This window comes from Mus caroli, unplaced genomic scaffold (genome assembly GCF_978045245.1).
Source record: "Mus caroli unplaced genomic scaffold, Mus_caroli_1 scaffold_8, whole genome shotgun sequence".
NCBI lineage: Eukaryota > Metazoa > Chordata > Mammalia > Rodentia > Muridae > Mus > Mus caroli.
In genome coordinates this window covers 88283747-88303023 of record NW_028227263.1, presented here as the reverse complement: position 1 = coordinate 88303023, position 19277 = coordinate 88283747, and the positions used below count along the sequence as shown (strand labels likewise).

Here is a 19277-nt window from a genome sequence, read left to right as displayed (position 1 = left end):
ATGATTTTAGACTTACAAAAATGTTTGGAAAAACCTATGGGGCATTCCCATATCACATCCAGTTTCCCCCAATAAGCATCTCACTGTAGCATAGCACATTTGTTAGACCCACAAACACATATTAACACATGCTCTAACTAAAGCTCGTGCTATGGTAGATTGTCTTACTTGGCACCTCGGTTCTATTTTAGGACTTCATATTACATCTGTTTGTCAAAGCTCTCTTGAATGTCCCTGGCTGTGACAGTTTCTAAGGCTATCTTTGTCTTTCCTGTCCTTGGCAGTTTGAAGAGGGCTGATAAAATTCTTTATAGACTGATTTGATCGTTAGATTTACCTGATGGTTTTATTGTGATTACAATGAAGCTGTGAATTCTGAGTGAATGGCATGATGTATCGTTATTTAATCACATTGTATAATCATGCCTACATGTTCATGATGCCCTAGTATTTGCTACTTGTATCCATTTTGCAAAGAATGCAACTCCCCACCCCCACCTCTTTTCTATACTGAACTCTTTGGAAATAAGTCCATGTGAATTTGCACTTAAGGAGTGTGGTGCTGCAGTCTACCTCCTCGAAGGCAGAGATTCTACATAAATTATTTAGGATTATACTCACATTTCTATATGTTTTTTTTTCTGTGTATTGCTCACAATCTTTCCCCCCAAACTGTTTTGCTATTGATTTTCAAAATGCTAATGCTGGCCTGGAGCTTTTCTATGATGGCTGCTTTTATGTTCCTGTCAGATTATGCTAGTGTCAGGGTCACCTTCTGTTCACTGTGCTTTTTCACTGGAGCTGGGATTTTTTAGTTCTTGTGACACTGAACCTTTGTCATGTGACTTATGTCAATTATGTTATGACTCTCACCCTTCGCGGACCTTTTTAATTCTTATGGAGCATGGAGTTTTGAAAACAGGTGATCTGTCCTTTTGGATTTGTACTTCAGGCTCTGCGCAGACTCTGGATGGGTCATTTGCTCAGCCTTTGTGTGCTTCCAGTGCCCATCTTTGAATGTACATATTTTTCCCTTAGAAAGTCAGTTTGGAGTAGGGGTAGGGACTGTACCAGAGTGTCATTCTCAGAGTGTTACTGTCCCCTCAGGATTATACCTATGTGTGCACAGCATATAGGGAACCCATGAATTCATAAATAGCATTATAGGGCCAGCTACAGTGTCTCCCTTTACTCTCTTTCCAGGATTTTCTAGGTTTCCATGAGTTCCCTTTAATGTTCTCTGGTGAAAAAACCTGGGTGTATTTTACCTCCTTCTGATTCTTCTTTTTCCTCCCAAACCCCACCTGCCTATAATGGTAGGACATAAAGACAGTCATTATACTGCTGTCTTGACACCATAGCACCTGAGAGAAGAGGCAGGTTCCATGCCCTTGGAGTCTTTATTTCTAGATGGCTCTGTTTGCTGCCAGTATAGCAAAACCCATATGATGAGGATTAGGAGAAAACAAAAAAAAAGAAAAGAGAGACAGAGAGACAGAGAGAGAGAGAGAGAATTTCCTGCATCTTCTCTGAGCATTGGGAGTGCTTTTTCTTCCACCTACAGCCAGAGCCCAGAGTTTCTTCCAGAGCTGCTGTTTTTAGGTAACCACTTTCGATTTCTCAGTCTCTTGGACTATGCCAGAGGCTTCTAGGGTAAAATGAAACATTTGCAACCCTTTGGTGTCCTTATTGTGATCATCTCCTTTCCCTATCCAAATGCTACTATTTCCTTTCAGAGTTCATGAGTTGCTGCTCTGTGCACCTGGCCAGGTACAACAGCTGCATCAGGGTTGAAACTGGATGAGGTGAGCCTGGTTCATCTAACAGAGAACTAGCTATGTTGGTGCTTTGTAATAAATTCAACAACCTCATGGCTTTCTATATCCACATTCTTCTTAAGTTTTCCCAGGTTACCAGAATGTCCTCTAGCAGAGGATTCTATCTCTAGTCACAAGTCTGTGTATTCCCTATCTGTGACAGGCAGTGGTCATGTCCAAAGGCCTATCTTCTCCAAGTCTTCCCAAGGGTACTGGCCATCTCTTTTCAGATTTAATAGTTTCTGCATGTAACCACTTTCAGTAAGTATTGATTGGCCACAGCTTGATGTCCACAGTGTGCTGTAAGGAACTAGGCCTTAGGCCAGTGGGTTGTCTGTCTTCATGAGGATAGGAGCCTTTTAAACTTCTCCATGGTGTGTTTGTTCCTGGAAATGAGCAATCTCTTTGGTCTCTGGCTCGTGTCCCCAAAGTATATTAATATCCAAGTTTTCGTTTGTTTTGGAACTCAGCTCCAATTTGGGAAGGGCATGGATAATTGAAAAACACAGTAATTGGACTAGATAGGCAAGCTGATCCAGCAAGGGCTTAGAAAGGACTTTGTGTACCACTGTTGATGGCGCAGTATGAGGCAGGAAGGTTTAGGTAAAAGCCCTAGAGAACCTAAAGGCAAACAGGTTGAACCTTCAGCCTAATCATGTACGGTATAGCAGTAATGCAGCCACACCTATGAAGGTGAACATGCTCCATTTCAACTTCAGCTCACCAGCAGAGTCAATAAAGTATAATCCAGTGGAAGCTGAGTTTCTCTCCTCCGCAGGAAGTCATTCTCTCTAGCTGCAGTTCCTTTTCTGGAGGTTTAAAGAGCCATGAGCCCAGTGCCTGAGAAGGACTTCAGCTGGGGGTGTTGCAGATAACCAGGATCAGTGACATGACCCAACTGAAACTGGTTGTGTGTCAATTTCAGGAAGCATGTGCAGCCCTGCTGGACCAGTGCCTCAGTTATGTGCAATCCAGAAACCCTAGAAGTACCCTTCAGAACTCTGAAAGCAACTTGAGTGTGGGGTTCTCTTTCAACCCAGTCTCCACATCCGCTGACGCCAGCCCCAGCCCAAGCCTTGTGATTGATGGAAGAAGTCTGGCCTATGCCCTCGAGAAAAGCCTGGAGGACAAATTTCTTTTCCTTGCCAAGCAGTGTCGCTCAGTCCTCTGCTGCCGATCGACCCCTTTGCAGAAGAGCATGGTGGTGAAGCTTGTCAGAAGCAAGCTCAAGGCCATGACCTTGGCCATAGGCAAGTACTTAGGCTGACCCTGCCGCTGTCTTACTTAGCCACTCCCTCTCAATGTGACCCAAATTTCTGATTCTGTTCCATCTAGAACTATGAAGTAAGAAAAGCCTGTTCACCTGTTCCATTTACAATATTATGCCCAGCGTGGTAAAGTAGAGCATTCCAGACATAAAGCATACATCAAAGAGCCACAAGATGTGGGTGGTAGCAGACACATGTAGTGTAGTATTATAAGATCAGCAATTGCTAATTTAAGAAGACAGGCTGGAGTGTAGACAAAATCTTCAAAGACAAGACTTTAGATAACAATTGTTCTACACAATCCAGCCATAGTGGTGTCCTATGTTAGCATATTTTGACTGAGCAGAGGCCCTTTTAAAAGGCGTTGAGATATTACATGCATCTTGGCGTCAAGGCTTTATGATGTTCTAAGAACTCAGACTGCACCATCCAAAAGCCCCAGTGACTCTTCTCAGCTGAATTTTGTGTACTGTTCTGAGATGAGCGTCTCATTAAATACATCCAAAATGGCACACACATCCATTTCAAGACAGCACAGTTTTAGATCATTTAAGGATTATATCTAACATTATTTTTCTTTGCGGGTACTCTTGGCTGGGGAACTCTTCAATGACAGGGTAGAGGTCACTTAGCATACCCTTAGGGAGCATCTCTCCCCATTTCTAAATTGCCTATAGTCTCCTGCACAGGCTTAGCCACTTCCTGGTGAGAACTAGGAAGGCAGTAACTATCATAACACCATTATAAATATGACCCATTTCTGGAACCAGTAGACTCAGTGATAAAGATATCTTTACCAACTAGTGAGACACATGTATTTATAGTATAATTTGTAGAAAGTGTGTATATTACCCTGTATCACCTGTGTACTTTATCTACTAGGAATAATCCAGTGTTAACTATGAGAACTTAGTAGCCATAGTCTGAACACTCTAAGGGTTATAGAGATCAGTAGTATCCACTAAGGCAAGTACACAGATGGACAAAAGGGTGCATGCTCAGGATACATGACCAAAGTGTCTACCATGACTTCCCTGCCTTAAGCTGAGGGAAGGTAGCATCTCCTCCAGGGAAAGAGAAGCTACTTTCCTATTAGAACATCACATCTTTTTTGGACCATGTGCCCCAGACTTAAGAACCTACTATTTAGATTTAGAGAGCCCCATTGTGCATTGTAATTATTTTGAAAGGGCCTTTATGGGAAGCTAGAGAGAATCCCGTTGTCCCCATACTTTTAATTCAACAAATACTACTAATTAATCATCCATGTTGAGCTTAGCCCAATAAAGAAAAATAAACTCACAAGGAAAAGACACCCTAATCCTGACCTATGTCATGCCTTGGTAATTCAACTATGAAAATGATTGAGACAAAAGGATTACACTTAGGACCACCCTTAAGAGTACATAGTAAGTTCAAAACTATTATGACAAACTCAATGAGACCCTGTCTCAAAATAAGTGAAGAAAGGACTTGGTACATAGGCCAGTGGCATAACACTTGTGAAAACTCTAGGTTTGATTTCTAATACTAAGGAAAGGCAGAAATTAAAGGGTCAACATATAGCCACATCATGAGTTGCCTTGACATTTGTGTGTCATGGACTTTTATTTTTACAGCTTGGCATATCTGCTTTGCCTTGGGTTATTCTGAGTCTAATTCTAAGAATGGCCACAATTGTCTAAATTATAATGGCTATGTCTGTGTCTTACATCCAAAAGATGTCCAGGTCTCTGACTTCTTGTTTTAATATTCCTCAGTCAACAACTTGATGGAACAAATGGGAGTTTTCTTTGCTATGCCTCAAAGAACCCAAAAGCATATCTTAGTTAATTCACAGTGTGCATAAAATGCTGAACAGAATTCAACCTGCTTGATGTAATAAGAAAATTGCTAAAGCAACTATGAGTTGGAGAGGTCCTGATGCCCAGAGTTGAGTCACTGCAACAGTGATGATGATGATGATGATGTTGGCTTCTCTTATTGTGCCAGACATCACATCAAGGACCTTTTCTATGTGTATCCTGACAGAATAGAGCCCACTGAATAAGATGATGGCTAAATTCTAGCTGATTACTGGGACAGCTTGATGTGATTGGCAATTCCATATACTATGCCTAATTCTGATTTGTTACCTCAGTTTTCCCAGGAAGTTGTTCTTCTTCCCTTTCCCCAGTCTTTTCCACAGAACTCAGTCAAGCAGGAGCCAAGACGTCAATGTGTCCATGTGCTTCTGTGAATTTCAAAATCAATGATTATTCCTGACTGTGTTGTTTTCAGGTGATGGGGCCAATGATGTCAGCATGATCCAGGTGGCAGATGTAGGTGTTGGGATCTCAGGCCAGGAGGGCATGCAGGTAAAAGACCATTTGGGCTGTCCTGTAGGACCAAATCACCCTCTTATCCCATTATAGCACAAGTTTTCCCAGTCTGTCTCTGGCCTCTTATTAAGGTAAAGGATCTGCATTCAGTATGGGCCAGTGCTCACCTTCTGCTAAGCTAGTAGAAGCTAAGAAATATTGTAATTCTATGAATGAGCCATGTGTGGAAACCCAAGGATATTTTGGGAAACTCTGACTCCAAGAGGCAAGGTGAGTCATAGCCTCCCCTAGCTTATCTCTGAAGGCATTATGTTTACTATTGCTCATCAGTGTCTATACTCTGTAAAACTTGCCTCATGACACTGTTCAAACCCAAAATCCCTCTGAAGATGGAAGGTAGTCACCCTAACTCCCATGGAAGTTCCATCTGTGCTTTTCATTTGTCTCTGTTTCAGTTCTAAATGTTCCAGAATTTGAATGCACCAGTTAATTTAAATTGTACAGCTTCTGGAGATAGCACTGTATCAACTTTTAACATCTGAGCAAGTTTGAGCTGTATATGTATATGTGTATGTGTATATGTATATGTGTATGTGTATGTGTATGTATATGATATGTATGTATGCTTGGTAAAGGTTTTTTTATTAGATATTTTCTTTATTTACATTTCAAATGTTATCCCCTTTTCTGGTATCACCTCTGAAAACCCCTTGCCCCTTCCCACTTCCCCCTGCTCACCAACCCACCAATGCCCACTTCCTGGCCCTGGCATTCCCCTCTATTGGGCTATAGAACCCTCACAGGATCAAGGGCCTCTCCTCCCATTGATGACCTCCCATTGAGGCCATCCTCTGCTACATATGCGGCTGGAGCCATGAGTCCCACCATGTGTATTCTTTGGTTGGTGGTTTAGTCCCTGGGAGCACAGGGGGCACTGGTTAGTTCATCTTGTTGTCTCTCCTAGGGGGCTGCAAACCCCTTCAGCTCCTTGGGTACTTTCTCTAGCTCCTTCAATGGGGACCCTGTGCTCCGTGCTTGGTAAAGATTGTAAGGAACAATTTATTCACTGAGTTTTTAAAATCATAGTTTTTATCTCCATTTATTCACAGGTTAGATCACTTATTCAATCAGAGATGATTTATAGAAAACTCACTATACATAAAGTTGTGCAGAAAACAATTTTCTGGCTTTGTATTAAAGAGCAGTCAGATGGTAGGCCTGGAAGTACAGTACAGTTGCCTCTCACTATCTGAGGAGCTGCTTTAACATCAAAGTTCACAGATGCATTAGTCTCCCACATAAACTGTTACATTTGCATAAACCCTGCACACACCCATCTATATACTTGGAATCATCCCTAGATGATTTCTTGTACTCAGTGTAGTGAAACAGTATATAAATAGTAGTTATGCTGTGTTGTTTAGAGAGAACACTCTACATTTTCAATACATTTTTACTGAATGTTTTACATCCACACTTGTTTGTGTCCTCAGATTCTGTTCCACAAAAATGAAATCTAACTTACATGCTTAATGGAACATGCATTTCTGTCCCAAATGCTTCAGATGCTCTGTGATTCTTCAGTCATTTACCCTAGTATTCATTCTTTCAAAACTCAGTGCACCTTCATTATTGCCTGACACAGACTTAGAAGCAGACACCATCAGACATATTACTGTCCTTAGTGGAGTAAGTTTAGAAACTCACAAAAAGGGGGACTGTCATTGGAAAGACAAGAGGACACAGCTCAGGAGCGGGGAGCTTACCTAGCACACATAGTGACTCCAGGTTGGATTCCAAGGGCTGAAAGCCAAATAGATTAATAGGCCACAGGGTAGACTTTAGGACTGTCTTTAGAAACATCTTCACATGCTGCAGATTCCTGACGATGCTCGCTTGTCTCTCTAGCCTTCTCCTTTCTTACCCACTACAAATCCAGCCAAGACACAGTACCTGTTCCTTGGTAGACATAGCCTATACCAATGCTGTTGGCTTTCCCACCTGTTCTGCTAGAGCTGAGGTGGTAGAAGCTGTGTTGACTTCATGTCTGCCTCTGTCAGAGCTTGACTTCAGCCTTTTATACAATATGGTGGCCAGAAGAGTTCACCGAGACTGAGCATCTCAGGCATAGAAGCTCTGTTGTCCATTCCAGCTCCTGACCTGAGGTGGCTGTCCCACAGTGACTGGACTGGTGACCTAGTCTGACTTCTCCATAGAGACTCAGCCTAGATTTTTCATACCCATATATAACAAGAAAAGCTCAAGATAGTGGTCTCTCACTTACTGGAATAACATACTAGCAACAGGGCAGAAGACGTGTGCCCATCTTGCATAATACATCCTTTATTACATGTCACTTGAAGTACATACAAAAGTATTCAGCCACACCCTACCTAGAAATTTGCTTGCTCAACGCTACCTGACTTACTGGCCCAACTGTTTCCAACACTGCTCATAAGACTCAATTCACAAGTCTTATGGATGGGGAATTACGTATTTGCAACAAGCCTAGGAACAGAGGTAACAGATAAGTCTCCTCACTAAGTATTTACCATCAAGGTCTTTCATATAAAACATTTCTTTGTAGGTCTTCTTTGCATATGGGATTGACAAGTATTCTCATTAGTCTTTCCTTAGGGGAAATAGAGAAAACTAGCAACTCTGAGAAATCCCTCCTGAATTTTTCCTTTCATTCATTCAACAAATATTTCTTGAGCTTCTCCATATTCATGGTGTTGTGTGGGCATTGTGAGGAGACAAAAGAAAATCAAATATGGACTCTCAATTCATGAGTGAATAGTGTTGAAGACAGCAGGAGGGGAAGGGAAGGGCTGAGAGTAGACCTCCACAATACCTGCCCTTCATACCCATACGCTCCCTGTCTGCATACACCAGCACCCAAGAGGGTGATTTTTGTGAACAAAGTGCATGAGTGCCAAACATGTAGAGATCTTCTTTATCTTGTTATTCCATAGACCATTTATTCTCTTGGAAAAGGTGTCCAAAGTACAACTCTGAGGATGTCTTGATGTCTGTCTGTCTGATACCCACTGGTGGGTTAGCTTTAGTTCATCTTTGAAATGTGGCTATAGTATAGAGAAAAGTACCATTGGCATTGGAGAAAGGTGGGATTGGGGGGTGGGGGGACTCCATACATCTCTATGTTTTGTGGCTTGTTAGAAAACAACATTAGAAGAGAAAAAAAATGAAGCCTGTATAAACTCATTAATCATATATCTAGTATTTGTGGCTTTAAATAGTTCTAGAAAGTGCCATTCATGAGCAACAGGGATTATTGAATGATTTTTCTGTTTAATTGGAGGACTTAATAAGACAAAGCCACACTTAGTACTGTGTTAGGCTGGATTTTTTGTTTCCTCTCCTATTTTCTTTGTCTTGCTTTTGTTCCATGCCAAGTGGGGCATCAGTGTGATGAGAATTACTTTCCTTTTCAAGGCTGTGATGGCAAGTGACTTTGCAGTGCCAAGATTCCGATACCTGGAGAGACTTTTAATCGTCCATGGACACTGGTGCTACTCCAGACTGGCCAATATGGTGCTGTATTTCTTCTACAAAAACACAGTACGTATTTGACATGGGTCTTGAATTGTACAATTTGTAGGATTGCTGCCTTCATAAATCATCAAGAGTCTTCTGTCTGCCCCATTGTTTTGGGTTTGTCTGTGATCTTAGCCTTACCCTTGTACCCTGTAATATTTGAAGACTAGCTCATGGGAAATGAAAACAGCTGCATTTTTTAAGGGGGAAAGTTCTAATAAGCAGGCAGACAGGACTGTTCATATATGACTTTGTAAAGTAGCATAATGACAAAGCCAGCAGTTTCCAAGTGATTTAATAGATAGGAGGTTGCTAAGTCTGTGTCCCTACCTGACATCTAATTCTGCTCTCGAGTATTCAGCCTCTCTGCATGTGTTTTGTAGGAGTGTTTCACAGGCATGGCCACAGAAGGAAACTGATTTCTCTGCTGTAGACCAGGAAGGTTAAAGAGAAGAGTATTCAGTGGACCTGCAACCAGAAAATTACTTAATCTTGTTATGTAGTTCAGGCATTGAATGGTGTCTATCAGAGACACACACACACCAGGCCTTGTACAAGGCCCCCAAGTGTGCCCTTGAACCTAGTAAAAAAGGGGGCTTGCACATCTTTCTGTGCTAAGAGTAGATAGATACTTTTCTGGCTAGCTTTAATAGGTAGCTCCATTAAGGGAAGACTCCTCCTAGGATAGATGTGCTGTGAATGTTTGTGTCTTTTTAGGGGCTTTTATTTCGAAGCCCTTCCTGATCTCTCCCACATGGTCCCTCATGTTTAATCCTAGTTCCTTCATACTCCATAGGCTTGCAGGATGGCACACAGGACCATCACAGAACTCTGACTCATTTGTAAGATTTCTAGACATTCTCCTGAGAGGGTGTTAGACTGCTGCTCTCTTGCCTCTGCCTCTAGCAGCTTGAGGCTAAGTGAACCAACAAAGAGACAAACTAAACTCTTGGGATAAATGAGAATCTAAACTTGTTCCAGAAATCTCACTGTCTAGGTACCAGAACTCCAGTATCAAAATATCTTGTCCTCTTCTGAAAAAGAGTAAAATAAGTTAAAAGGTTTAAAAAAAATTTTTTGGTTAAATATATTTTATTTTTAGATTTTTATTAATATTTATTTTTATTAGATATTTTCTTTATATACATTTCAAATGCTATCCCAAAAGTTCCCTATAACCCCTCCCCCCCGCCCTACTCCCCTACTCACCCACTCCCACTTCTTGGCCCTGGCATTCCTCTGTACTGGGGCATATAAAGTTTGCAATACCAAGGGGCCTCTCTTCCCAGTGATGGCTGACTAGGCCATCTTCTGCTACATATGCAGGTAGAGACACTAGCTCTGGGGGGTACTGGTTAGTTCATATTGTTGTTTCACCTATAGGGTTGCAGACCCCTTCAGCTCCTTGGGTACTTTCTCTGTCACCTCCATTGGGGACCCTGTTTTCCATCTTATAGATGACTTCTAATGAAAACCTTCCTGCTAACTCTAAGCCTTTGTCAGTACAGCTCTTTTGTATTCTTAATGGTTCATTCTGGAAGCTGACACATTTTCTTTCCTAACCTCTCCCACCCACTGGCCTGATTACCAAAATGTCTTCTAACAAATGAATACAAGATGCTCAGAACCAATCAAGATATGGCTAATTGAGTAGATTTAGAAATTAAATCAGATTAAGCTCTGCCTGGGACCACATCCAAAAAAAAAAAAAAAAAAAAAGAAGAAGTTGCACTGTTTCTGACCTTGTGAGTTCATGTCTCCATTCTTTGTAAGCCAGTATTGAATTGCCAGCATGGTGAGGCCTCAGATACCCAGAGCCTAGAGTTTCCCAGCTCCCTCTGAAGAAGTGACTGGCCTCTGTGGAGTAGGCCAGAATGGAATACAGCCTCATTTACTTCAGTCTTTTTAGTGGCAACTTAAGCACATTGCTTCTCAACTGATAGTAGGGTTTTGTTGTCTTGATAACAACCCATTACAAGTTGAAAATATCACAAATGGAAAACACATTCAGTCCACCTAGATCATCTGCTATCATAGAGTTGTGGCACAGCACCCTGCAACATTGTTACCTTGCAGACAGCTGGGAGCTTTGGCTCAAAATCACTATCCATCATTTTATGAGAGAATAAAGCCCAGGCAAAGAACCAACTCAAAATTCAAAATTTGGGTGAATGCATATTGCTTTCACCCTACATCAAAAACTTGAAAAAAAAACTAAATTGAGGCCTCATAAGTTGTAGACCATGTCTGTTTGACACCTTTGGGTTATAATTTCTTTTATTCTCCCCAAAACAAAACTAGGAATTAAGCTAGCTTATCTCTGTCATTCCCAATTCAGGTTTGCCAACTTGACAAGGTAGTGAGAATAGCATACTGTAAGCTTTCCAACGTTTTGGAGGTAAATAGAGGCCAAAGTGGCAGCCTGGGGTGTGTACACTCTCCTTCTGCTCACCCTGTTAAGCCTGCCTTTGTTGGAGAACACAGGGAGGAGAATTAGCCTGTTTTCCTTCATGTAAGATGCAGGGCTTTGTTAAGAACATTTATCCACATGAGGAGTTCAAGGGTAATCAGTCCTCACAGGAGAGAGTCATTAATTTTAAGAATAAATTGGCCTTTCCAATAAAGAGCAGAGAAGAACAGTTTCCATAGTAACTGAGCTTTGGGAATAAAGCTCTTTGGTACAATGAGAGGGGGCTCTTAATTATCTGAGTATTTTTCTTCCTGTTCCCTTTGACTCCATTTGCTTTACTATGACTCATAAGGCTGAGCCCACGGCGGGTGAGCAAGAGTGAGCTGTGGGCGGAAGGCAGGGGGGAAAAATCAATGAAAAGCCCAAGACTGTCAGTGGTTGGTGTGAAGGGGGGAAGGTTGCATATTAGGAAACTTAAGTCATAGATTAAAACAGTACTTGGGGGATTTAGTCATCGCTTCCACCCACATGGACTAGCATTTCTTCTGATCCTCAGAAGCAATTTTCTAGGCTAGATACTAAAGCCCAGAGACAGGTAAAGTAACTCTGCCAAGAGCTAGAGACATAAAGTAACGCTTTCAACAGCCATGAAGAGCTGTAGCCCAGAACCCTCACTGGGCTCAGTGGAAGATTCATCTACTCTATCACATCTCTTTTGGAGACTGGTTCCCTGCACCTTAAGCCAAGATCCATATGTGTTTGAACAAGTTGGATGTATTACTCATACTCTGATAAAGTGTTTTCATATCTCATTTCTGTAAATGTTAAGAGGACTTTGAGTTTGAGCCTCAAAGAAGGAAATGAAGACATTAAGCTAGGAAGAGTATGCCTCTGACAAGAGCTACAGTATACCAGAGATCTAATGAGTACTTTAAAGGTATCAGATCCTTTAATTCTCAACATCCCCCTCCTCCAGCCCCATGTAGGTCTCATTGGTATGGCCATATCATGGACAGGGAAACTGAAGTAGAGAGGGTGATATGATCTATGCCAGATTACATAGTGAGTCTGAAAATATATGTTGGGTTTGTATCACTATACTATAATAAGTGAAATAAATAAGTTATAAAGGAAACAGTTTTTATTTTGGCTGAAGGTGTTAGAGGTTTCTGCCCATAGACACTCGGCCCTGTTTCCTATGGGTTTATGGTGAGGCAGCACATCATGATGGGAATAAAGATGCTTACCCCATGGTTCTCAGAGAGGCAGAGGGAACTGGGTTTCCAGTATTCTGTTTAATGACATGCCCTCACTGACTTCCCTTCACTAGGCCCACCTGTTTTGTCTACCACTACTCCAAATAGCTCTGCGATCTGGGAGGGAAAAAAAAGCTTTAACTTAGGGGTCTATGGGAGACACTTAAGAGCTGGACCACAGTGTTTTATATCTGTCATTAGATTGCCATGCTCCCCATGTAGTAAATGCAGCCCAGCCACTGACAACCTGATCCAGTGAAAGTAGAAAGATCTACCTAACCCGCAGCACTGCTGAGCAGGCTATTCAGGCTCTCTGCTTCATAACATCTGTGTCTTGGCCTTGCATGTGTGTGTGTGCCTTCCTCTTATGGGAGCAGTTGATAATTTTTCACTGTTGTTTTTCAAAAGGAAAGTAAAAATGGGAGGATCGTGAATTCAGAGCTAGTCTGGGCCACATAGTTAAACCTTGCCTCCCCGACTCCCAAATAAAGGAGGAGAAAAGAAAACACAAAGAAAATGGGAAAACAAGAGGACATGGACTCAGAGATCTATCCTAGGGTAGTTGTTTGGGAAGAAAGGAAAATGAAGGCCCCAAGGAACAAGCCACAGGCCCCCTTGAAAAGTGACCCATTATAAGCCCCTGTCACACCTTGATTGTTTAATGTTGATCATCTCCACTCCTCTGGCACAAAAATCTCATCGCTCCCTAAGATGTTCCTAGGAATTTTAAATTCCTGTTTCAAGTCTCTTGAAGACAGGAGGTTGTGGTAGAAGAGGGTATGAGGCAGGCTACAACAAGGCTGGAACTTAGGGCTGCCTTTTGGGAAGAAATCACTGCCTAGCCACTTAACCTACAGCAAATCTCTACAAGGATCTTGGGTCCTTTAGATGAGTCTCAGTAGGGACAGCAAAAACAAAATAAAACTAATAAAGAAACTGACAAACAAAAACTGTTCTAAATGCCTTTGTTCTCTCTTGCAGATGTTTGTGGGTCTCTTGTTTTGGTTCCAGTTTTACTGTGGCTTTTCTGCATCGGCCATGATTGATCAGTGGTATCTGATTTTCTTTAATCTGCTCTTCTCATCACTTCCCCAGCTGGTGACTGGGGTGCTGGATAAAGATGTTCCAGCTGACATGTTACTGAGAAAGCCACAGCTTTACAAGAGTGGCCAAAACATGGAGGTAAGCTCCCTGTGTCTCCGAGCCCTCCATTCTCCTCTTAACCTTCCAGAAAGTAAAATTCCCCCAAATATCTACTAATAGACACCCCTGGGAAAAAATGGAAATTGTAGAAGGGATGCTGTCTGCTAGGCCCTGTAATACATTGTGTTAGCTTTTGCATTGCTATAACAAAAACACTTAGAAGAGACAAAGATTGTTTGCACAGAGGGTTCTGGCAGCTGCAATCTAGCATAGGGCAATTCCAATTGTGCTTCTGGTGACAGTGCCTAATCATCAGGGCAATGGTGAGAAACACATATTGGAGCAAACTGCTCATGTCAGGAACCAGGAAACAAAGAGGAAGCAAGCAGGACCTCATCATCCACTTAGCAGCATGGCCATAGTGACCTAAGGACCTCCTACTAAGTGTCACTTCCTGAAGCTTCCATCACCTCCCCCAAATGCTATTGCATTCATGAAAGCAAATACATTCAAGTACGTGGAGTAAAAACAGTCTCCACCTCAGCTTTCTCCAGAAAAATCTTTAGCAAATCTGCCTTGGTCACAGGTGGTAATGTGTGCTTGGCATAGTTAAAATGTAATACCTATGTCTGGTTTTTTATTTTATGTTGTTTTGTTTGTTTTTGTGTGTGTATTTGTTTTGTTTTAAGCAAGCTTCATTTTTTATTGGATATTTTATTTATTTACATTTCAAATGTTATCCTCTTTCACCGTTTCCCCTCCACAAACCCCCTATCCCATCCCCCGCTATGTCAGTATTTTAGTTACTTCTCTATTGCTGTGACAAAACACTATGACCAAAGCAACTTTTTAAAAGACTTTATTGGAGACTTCGGGTTTCAGAGGGTGAGTCTACAGACAACATGGTGAGGAGCATGGCAGCAGGCAGGCAGGCATACCCGCCAAGAGCATACCTCCCAATCATTCCCAAACAGTTCCACCAACATCCTGAGAGGTTGGAGAGTTGGCTTGGTGGTTAAGAATACTTACTGTTTTGGGCAGTGATACACATCCTGTACATATACAGGTGCAAACACTATGCATAAAAAAAAATAGACAGTTCTAAAAATCACTAAAATTTTAAGGCTAATTGTTAAGAGTCTTTCAAATTATTCATCATAAAACCTTTTCAAAGTGGAAGGAGGGCCCAGATTGGGGTGGGAGCATATCAGGAGGTGGTGCAGACTGGGCAGCAGGATCAATATTTTAGATATCCTTTCCTGATGAGAAGTTCCATAGTGAGCAATGTCTGGTTTTGGTTTTGGTTTTTCTTTTTTTTTTTTTCTGGGAATTTCATGAGTACTGACTGTACTGACATCATTTCTATCCTTCTGTCCTCTCCTGCCTAATTCCCCCTACTCCCCCCTCCCCCAACTTCTGAAATTCATAACTCTGCTGACCTATACCTAAAGGGCTCATGTTCTTGGTTCAAAGGTTCCCAGTCACCCAGATACCTGCAGCTCTGGCTCTGCCTGTTTTTGGTTTCTCATCCACAATGTTGGAGCCTTGCTCTCCTTGGCTCCTGAAACAAAAATTGTCTTCCAGGGCTTGGGGTACTTAGGGTATCCCATGCTTGGAGGAGACAAGCCCTTCTCTCTAATCCCTCCTTGTCTCTGTGTCTCAGGAATACAGACCACGAGCATTCTGGTTAAACATGGTGGATGCTGCCTTCCAAAGCCTGGTATGCTTTTTCATTCCCTACCTGGTAAGTAGGAACCCAGCATAGGTTTTCTCCTCAGCTGCTTCTAGGAACCTACAGTCACACAGAACTTAGCCATTTTGCTTTCTGTCTTTCAGGCCTACTATGACTCCAATGTGGATGTCTTTACCTGGGGGACCCCTGTCACAGCAATAGCACTGTTCACCTTCCTGCTGCACCTGGGTATTGAAACCAAAACATGGGTGAGAGCCAGGGGCAAGGCCACACTCCACAAGGGACTGGTATTATGGGACATGTCCTTCCCAGCAGGTGTTTTGCACATATAGAAGGCTACAAAGCTGCCCTACCTATGTGATAAAAGGAAAATAACACACACTCAAAGTTGCTGGCCTAGCTTTGAGAGACCCACCAACGACTGTCCTGAGCAGCTGTTTATCTGCCTGCCTTCTTGTCTCCTTCACTGCTCTGCTTTTGCCTAGCCCTTTCCTCTTGCCCTCATGATCCTGTCCCAGGCTGCTCCACTAAGGCCCACTGGCCAGCAATGGCAAGAATCTTCGCTAAGACCAGGAAGGCACACCCTTAACCATCCCTAATAAACTCATGTTGCTCATACTGTTGCTACTCTTAATGTGAAGTAAATGCCCTTTCTCTCTGGTTCCTTTTAGACCTGGCTCAACTGGTTAGCCTGTGGTTTCAGTACCTTTTTGTTTTTCTCCGTGGCTCTGATCTACAACACTTCCTGTGCCACATGCTACCCTCCATCTAACCCTTACTGGACCATGCAGACATTACTGGGTGACCCTCTGTTCTACTTGACTTGTCTCATCGCACCTATTGCTGCATTGTTGCCCAGGTGAGTAGCTGAGTTGGTAAAGCCAAGTGATAAGGGAGTGTAGCATATACACATCCCCTGGCCTTGCTGTGCTTAAACCTCCATGAGTCTCATGAAGCTCAGTCATGGCCCAGTTTAGAATCTGATTAGTTTTTGTGTGTCTTCTTTCTAGATTGTTTTTCAAAGCCCTCCAGGGGAGTCTTTTCCCCACCCAACTCCAGCTAGGACGCCAGTTGGCCAAGAAACCCCTCAACAAATTCAGTGATCCCAAAGAGACTCTTGCTCAGGGACAACCACCTGGACACTCAGAAACCGAGCTTTCAGAAAGGAAGACCATGGGACCTTTTGAGACTCTCCCTAGAGACTGTGCCTCTCAAGCTTCCCAGTTCACACAGCAGCTGACCTGTTCCCCAGAGGCCAGCGGGGAACCCAGTGCAGTGGATACAAACATGCCATTAAGAGAGAACACCTTGCTGGAAGGACTTGGCTCTCAGGCCTCAGGGTCCTCCATGCCCAGAGAGGCTATTTCAGAAGTATGTCCTGGGGATTCTAAGAGACAATCTACCAGTGCTAGTCAGACGGCCCGTTTGTCGTCACTCTTCCATCTGCCCAGCTTTGGCTCACTAAACTTGATCTCCTCGCTGTCACTGGCCAGTGGGCTGGGAAGTGTCTTGCAAATGTCTGGAAATAGTTTACAGATGGATAAGCAGGATGGTGAGTTTCTATCCAACCCACCACAGCCAGAGCAGGACCTGCACAGCTTACAAGGACAAGTCACAGGCTACTTATAGTATCACCTCCAAAGGGCCACAGGCAATTGTGGTGACAAAGAAATCCTTGAAATGGCCTTTTTATTATTATGTAACAAATGTTAATTTTATTTATGTTTATTATTTGCACAGAAGAGTTCTAGAAAGATGTATTTTTTAAATGTTTCCAAGACATATATAGGAAGCCAGAGGTACCAAAAAGAAAGTTTATTTTTTAAAAGTTCTAAGTAGAGTATACTTAAGAAAAATAAGAACACATATCTTTATCTATCTATATATAAAGTTTAAAGAAGAGTGACACTTGAAAAGTGTGTCTAGATTTATTTTTTCATCTCATTTTTGTAAGGAAAAGCAATGTGCATTGTTTCTTCAACACACATGACCCTCACTTTCTGCCAGCAGACATAAACATATGGTTAGTCCGGTGAAGCCTGGGATAGCTGTGGTGGGTGTGGACACAGGACAGGGAGGAAAGAAGACAGAGGGAAGGGCATGTGACCTTTGAGGCAAATACCTCCATTGTCTTCCAATGTTACTAACAGTGAACAGAAAGTGAAACCTTGAGGAAAACCCATGTGATGTTTCTGCCACCGCTCACATCTGGGCAGGCATTTCATAAAGTTTACCTCACGGGTCTGACAGCTCTGGTGTTTCGTGTATTTCTTGCTTAAATCATCACAGGCAATAAACAACCCCCACTATGCAATGAGAGTGTCTGGCGCCACTGTTGTGTGAAGATCCTGGTGGGTGACACAAGCTAGAGTGTTCTGAATACTGTGAGGACACTTCCTCATGCAAGTCCTTTCAGACACCAAAGAAAAAATACTGTGGGGTACAGGTCAGGGCCACCAAGTGACCTATTATCCCAATCTCCTTGCACCAGGCCATAGGCAACAGCCAGATTCTACCAACCAAACTCTTAAATGTTTTGAGTAGCTACTATCAGGCTTTTGTCTGATGAGCTATCATTTCTCCTTGTTCCAAAATGATTAAAACTCTCATGACAAACTCTTATATATTAATGACAATGTTAACTCACCCCTAATGTAGTGACCATCCTGTCCCACACTTAGGATAGGAAGTGAGCAGAATATGTCTCAGGCTCATCCAGTGGGTAGCTGTCTCCTTAGACTGCAATGCAGAGGAACAGAGGATAATGATTTGGGAAAGAATTACCCACTAAATATGGTTCTTGTCAAACAGAATGTTTGACATTCCTCATTCCTCAGAGTGGAAGCTGTGAGGAAACTGTGTGTAGAGGGGTATATTTTCTATGGTACTGTGTTCCTAGACACCAGCTCACTTGCCCTGACAAACTTGGTAAATGAATGAAGAAATGACAGACAGACAGACACAGGAGGGACAGGGAGGGAGTACGACAGAGAAAGAAAGTGGAGTCTGGTGGAGTGAGCTCCCCGGTGGAGAAGCATTGTCACCCAGAAGCACAGTATGTTTATTACGTAGAGTTGAAGAGAGAGGCATGTCTATTGCACCCACTTAAACAAGGAGGCAGGGTTTATGGAGTACAGTTGGACCGAGGAGACAGGTTTAGGTAAATTACGAGGAAGTTGCTATAGGGGAGTGGTCTGCAGTCTATAAACATCTAGCAAGCAGGAAGCTGTGGTAGACATTTTTGATAAACAGTGTCAACATCCATAGATGGAACAGAAAGGAAAGCTTTGTTGTTGCCCTTTGGGTCTGAAGCCATGGTCCGTGACATGTCTGTGCCGATGTCAGCAGTGCATGCCCACTCAGGACTTCATCCACTGGGGGCTTTCTCTGCTCCCCACACTACACTCCTTGATAGAGCTGGCAGAGACACCTGGGTGCTCTGAGATGGGAGTGGCAGAAGTTAGTGGGAGGCAATTTTTGCACTGGCATTGCAGGATCAAAGGCAACAGCTCTCCTAACTGGGTCCCTGTTGTGTCACTCCCTGCCATGCCTAGTGCCACCTTTTCTGTTCTTGGGAGCCACACATCTGAAAAGTTTTTATGTGTGAAGCTGTGTTCTTATCACAAGACCACAAGAACAAGCATATACCTGTGTGTGTGCGTGTGTGTGTGTGTGTGTGTGTGTGTGCATGCACATGCACACACACGTAAATGTGTGCATGTCTGACTTTAAAATGACCCAATGTCCAGATGCCCTGCACTCACAGTCTTGCTTCTTTCCAGGAGAAATATTCCCTCTGAGGATAGTGTTT

The 19277-nt window shown here is 42.7% G+C and overlaps 1 protein-coding gene across 1 annotated transcript in view; it reads left to right on the top strand.

Annotated features, from left to right (window-relative positions):
- The window catches only part of Atp10a (ATPase phospholipid transporting 10A (putative)), a 212117-nt gene extending 194281 nt beyond the window's left edge, over window positions 1-17836 (top strand). The window contains exons 14-21 of the mRNA XM_085841695.1: window positions 2743-3067; window positions 5366-5442; window positions 8863-8988; window positions 13612-13812; window positions 15437-15517; window positions 15610-15714; window positions 16138-16325; window positions 16477-17836. Of these exons, the coding sequence (XP_085697821.1) occupies window positions 2743-3067; window positions 5366-5442; window positions 8863-8988; window positions 13612-13812; window positions 15437-15517; window positions 15610-15714; window positions 16138-16325; window positions 16477-17095 (1722 nt within the window). The 3' untranslated portion in view covers window positions 17096-17836. The remainder of the gene's footprint in view (window positions 1-2742; window positions 3068-5365; window positions 5443-8862; window positions 8989-13611; window positions 13813-15436; window positions 15518-15609; window positions 15715-16137; window positions 16326-16476) is intronic.
- Window positions 17837-19277: the final 1441 nt, after the last annotated feature.